This window comes from Salmo salar, chromosome ssa26 (genome assembly GCF_905237065.1).
Source record: "Salmo salar chromosome ssa26, Ssal_v3.1, whole genome shotgun sequence".
NCBI lineage: Eukaryota > Metazoa > Chordata > Actinopteri > Salmoniformes > Salmonidae > Salmo > Salmo salar.
This window is the reverse complement of record NC_059467.1, coordinates 35,185,001-35,190,000: the sequence shown is the minus strand read 5'-3', so window position 1 is coordinate 35,190,000 and position 5,000 is coordinate 35,185,001. Positions and strand designations below refer to the sequence as shown.

The 5,000-nt window shown below is 44.2% G+C and overlaps 1 protein-coding gene across 1 annotated transcript in view; it reads left to right on the top strand.

Annotated features, from left to right (window-relative positions):
• Positions 1-5,000, top strand: part of LOC106562731 (cell surface glycoprotein 1) — a 33,544-nt gene that overhangs the window by 28,470 nt on the left and 74 nt on the right. The window contains exon 8 of the mRNA XM_045708986.1: positions 16-5,000. This exon is cut by the window's right edge and continues 74 nt beyond it. Within this exon, the coding sequence (XP_045564942.1) occupies positions 16-1,725 (1,710 nt within the window). The 3' untranslated portion in view covers positions 1,726-5,000. The remainder of the gene's footprint in view (positions 1-15) is intronic.

Genomic DNA, 5,000 nt, shown 5'->3' with positions numbered 1-5,000 from the left:
TGATTTGATTTCAAGGTCCTGAAGATGCCCATGCCACCCTCCAAAGAGGCCAAGCCCGCTGCTCCAGCCGGAGACCAACCCCCCAGGAACACCAGCCCCGAGGGCAGCCCAGAGCAGTGCTTCGAGGCTGGGGTCGAGTCAGCACCACCGCCCACCCCTCCCGGAAAACCCATCGGCGGCTCCACAGACAACATGGCCGAGGCCTCCCAAACCAGCCAGGAACACAGGCCGCCCACCCCACCATCCAAAGACAAGAAGCCCACTCAGACAGCCGTGCAGGAGGGTACAGAGGAGGCTAGTGGGAGAAGGAAGAAAGGTGAAGAGGATGAGGTAGAGGAGAAGGAGGAAGAGGGTTCTGAAATGATTGCATCTGACGTTCAACAAAGCAGTATCCCTGAGGGGGCTGAGGATGAGGAGGAGTCTTCTTCCTCTCAGATTACAACACCCATGACCCCCCTAGAGGTCAAAGTTGAACCCTCTGTGACTGACCACCCAGAGGTCGCCACCACCACCATAGAAGAAGAGACGCAGAAAGTTTCCGAGCCCATGGCTCAAGAACAAGATTCTGACCCTAGTGGTGGAGTGGATATATCACCCAATGAAGAACCTCAGACAATGAAGTCTTCCCAACTCACAGTAACGCCGTCAGTTCAGACACCGGAGCCAATCAAAAAGAGCCCTGGCCCTCCCGGACCTCCCACAAAGAAGAAGCCCGTCGTCCTCCCTCCTCCCAAAGCAGTGGTGGTGGCTCAAGACGTCCACCTAAGCGAGCCTAAGAACCAAGCGACAGACAAAACCAAGAACATCACCACCACCACACCAGGAGAGAAACTCAACTCTATCACTTCACCAACACCAGCCGCGCTGACCACAACCAGTCCGACTGAAGAAACAGAGGCCCTGAAAGTTCCTGTGGTCGTTGAGACTAAGTCTGAGTTCCCAGTCGTAGTTCTCTCTCTGAGTGACCCTGAGCCAGACAGCTCCTGCTCCAGCCCCGTGTCCTGCCACCTCTCCCCAGAAAAGAAGAGTGAGCGTGAGGAGGAGAAGTCAGTCGACAGCGGCCAACACTCGGACATCGATGTCGATGAAGAATGGTCAGAGAGCAGGGACACTTTGGCGGCCTCCACCGCTGCCCTAATGGGCAGCCAAGCTGGCCTGGACGCGCTGATGGACGAGAGTCAAGACGGAGACACGGAGACCCCCGACAGCTTGGGACTCAGCACTGTGGAGGACTCCCCTTCTACGACCCAGACCCCCCAGGACAATCCCTCTGGCCTACACTCCACCTTCCTCCAGGTGAGGGTCAGTCAGGCCTCCCATTGTCCCCCCATCCCCTTCAAACCCTTAGCCAAGCTCATGTCCACCTCTTTGGGGGATCTCCTCTCTGAGGCCTCATTGGGTGAAAACGTGAAACAGCGAATCACAGACGTGGCCGTGACAAAGGCCACCGTGGGTCCTCAAGACTTAACAGACCTTGAAAATGAAGTGGCCCTGGAGCTGGAAAATACAGGGGAGCTCCTGGGGAGCGTCGTCCCTAAAGGGAGCACCGAGGTTGGGCAGAACTTGGCCCTAGCGGGGGGTGATGGCCTGGAGGACAGGTCGCCGGAGGAGCTGCTAGCCAGAGCCATGGAGAAGCTGAGGAAAGCAGACCAGTTCCTCAGGCAGGCCAAGCGTATGAAAGACTCAAAACATTCTGAGAATACTGACAAGAGAAACAGCTGGTGATTGTTAAATATGAAGGAGAAGTAGGGAAAATGTATTGATTAATGGTGATGGAAAGTAGTAGCTTGGAAGGACGACAGGTGTTTTCTTATTCTGGCTGATTATGCAGCATATTTATGCAAGTGTTCTGCTGAGATTTAGCTAAGTGCAATGTTTTCCACTTTCACTTTTCTCCTGCAAATGAAGGTTGATTGTACTTTTTGTACTTGCATTTTTTTTTTTACATTCCACATTGATCATCATCAGTTTCCCAAGGATATTTACTTGAATACTTACAACCCCGATCAAACTTTTTAATGATACGTTTAAGGATGTTACAAAAGTACGTAAGTCTTAGGGGATGTCGGAAGTGCCTGCAACTTTTTGTAATCCACATTTTGAATGGATACAGATTGGTTTCCTCTGTAGTCCTCCTTGCCAATCAAACCATGATGACATTTGAAGTAATCGTGTATGAGGTGGGTTGTGTTTATGTAGTTGAAGTAATCGTGTATGAGGTGGGTTGTGTTTATGTAGTTGAAGTAATCGGGTATGAGGTGGGTTGTGTTTATGTAGTTGAAGTAATCGTGTATGAGGAGGGTTGTGTTATGTAGTTGAAGTAATCGTGTATGAGGAGGGTTGTGTTTATGTAGTTGAAGTAATCGTGTATGAGGTGGGTTGTGTTTATGTAGTTGAAGTAATCGTGTATGAGGAGGGTTGTGTTTATGTAGTTGAAGTAATCGTGTATGAGGTGGGTTGTGTTTATGTAGTTGAAGTAATCGTGTATGAGGTGGGTTGTGTTTATGTAGTTGAAGTAATCGTGTATGAGGTGGGTTGTGTTTATGTAGTTGAAGTAATCGTGTATGAGGTGGGTTGTGTTTATGTAGTTGAAGTAATCGTGTATGAGGTGGGTTGTGTTTATGTAGTTGAAGTAATCGTGTATGAGGTGGGTTGTGTTTATGTAGTTGAAGTAATCGTGTATGAGGTGGGTTGGGTTTATGTAGTTGAAGTAATCGTGTATGAGGTGGGTTGTGTTTATGTAGTTGAAGTAATCGTGTATGAGGTGGGTTGTGTTTATGTAGTTGAAGTAATCGTGTATGAGGTGGGTTGTGTTTATGTAGTTGAAGTAATCGTGTATGAGGTGGGTTGTGTTTATGTAGTTGAAGTAATCGTGTATGAGGTGGGTTGTGTTTATGTAGTTGAAGTAATCGTGTATGAGGTGGGTTGTGTTTATGTAGTTGAAGTAATCGTGTATGAGGTGGGTTGTGTTTATGTAGTTGAAGTAATCGTGTATGAGGTGGGTTGTGTTTATGTAGTTGAAGTAATCGTGTATGAGGTGGGTTGTGTTTATGTAGTTGAAGTAATCGTGTATGAGGTGGGTTGTGTTTATGTAGTTCATGAAAATATAATTTTCTCGAGAAGTTATTTGTCTTGAAAAACTACTTTCCAAGTGTTAAAAGAATATTCAGGGCTTTTATAAAATGTCTGAGACAAACTCTGCCAGTCCAAATCTCAATGGCAGGATGTACATCAAATTTGACACCAGACCTATTTTACAAGCCTCCCTTCTTCTGACAGCTAAGGACCCCATTTATTCAACATTTGCACTTTGCATCAGGTATCAAGATTGCACAGTAAGTTTACCATAGGGAATTGGACATAAAAGGTTAAATGAAAAGGTAAGAATAAAGGTTCTGAAAGTGAATCATTTATCAAGTATAAATGAAGACAGTTTGCTGTTTTAGCTTTGGTGTTTCATCCAATAAAAACAGGTGCAAACTTTTCACCAGGTCCAAATGCATAGCAAATGTGACCTTAACTCTGTTTTGGCAAATACCTATGCAGGCTAGGTTTATACAACATTTCACAAAAGGTTTCAGACTGCACATTGCAACACAGGAACTACACTCTTAGAAAAAAATCTAGAACGTAAAAGGGTTCTTCGGCTGTCCCAATAGAACACTTTGAATAACCCTTTTTGGTTCCAGAAAGAACCCTTTTGATTCCAGGTAGAACCCTATTGGGTTCCATGTAGAACCCTTCCCCAGAAGAACCCAAAGAGTTCTACCTGGAATAAAAAAGAGTTATCCTATGGGACAGCCGAAGAACCCTTTTGGAACCCTTTTTTCTAAGAGTGTAGGCGGTATGATTACTGAGCTACTGTAAAAGTGAGTACAGAACCTATGATGCCTACTCTCACTTAGCCCCAGTAATGTTGTGTTGTATCTACTCTCACCTAGCCCCAGTAATGTTGTGTTGTATCTACTCTCACCTAGCCCCAGTAATGTTGTGTTGTATCTACTCTCACCTAGCCCCAGTAATGTTGTGTTGTATCTACTCTCACCTAGCCCCAGTAATGTTGTGTTGTATCTACTCTCACCTTGCCCCAGTAATGTTGTGTTGTATCTACTCTCACCTAGCCCCAGTAATGTTGTGTTGTATCTACTCTCACCTAGCCCCAGTAATGTTGTGTTGTATCTACCCTGTGCTCTTGAAAGCAGCCCCGTTCACTTGGCTTATAAATAGGGCACACAGGAACTAGCCACTTCCTGACTGATCTCCTCTCTTCTTTAGATATCTCTTTAGTCAGAGACCAGATCATTTGTATCACACTGAAATGCACTCCTAGGTGTTGCTATGTGCTAAAACAGACTAAGACTTAGAAGCTTGGTGGTATTGAAGAACCGTGGTATTAGACAGTTAGTGGCATCCATTTTGTTTTAAAGGGGCTTTTAAGGCTATGAAATCTTAATGCTTTGTCAAGTATTTTCTTATTTTATCTTAGCATTAGGTTTAACCTTTGTCTGCTTCATAGGTTTGAGGGTATTGGGTATTGACCAATTGAAACAGAAGGATCTGATCCATTTTGATGTGAACTCAAATGTGGTTCCTACCTAACATTTGTCCTTTACAAATGCACAGCAAGGATGATAATGCCTTGTCCAAGACTTTAGGAAGTCAAATATGTAAACATGATTTGTTTTATATTTTTAAAGTTTAAAGTTGTACTATTAGGTCTAACAGTAGATACTCTGTCAATTCATCTATTGTTATTTTGAATATCAAATTGCACATAACACATTTTCTTACGAACTACTTAATATTTAAGTTATTGATCTTGTCACACACTCCTTGTGGTTGGTTGGTCCGTCGTTGTAGAAAAACAATAGATTTATCCCCTCAAACTGGCTTATAGCTGTAGCTGAGTTGCAAATGTATGTTGAGGTTTGTAATATTGTTATGTAATATATTTCATTATACAAATGCTCTTACTAATAATTGTACTGATAAGGTTTATA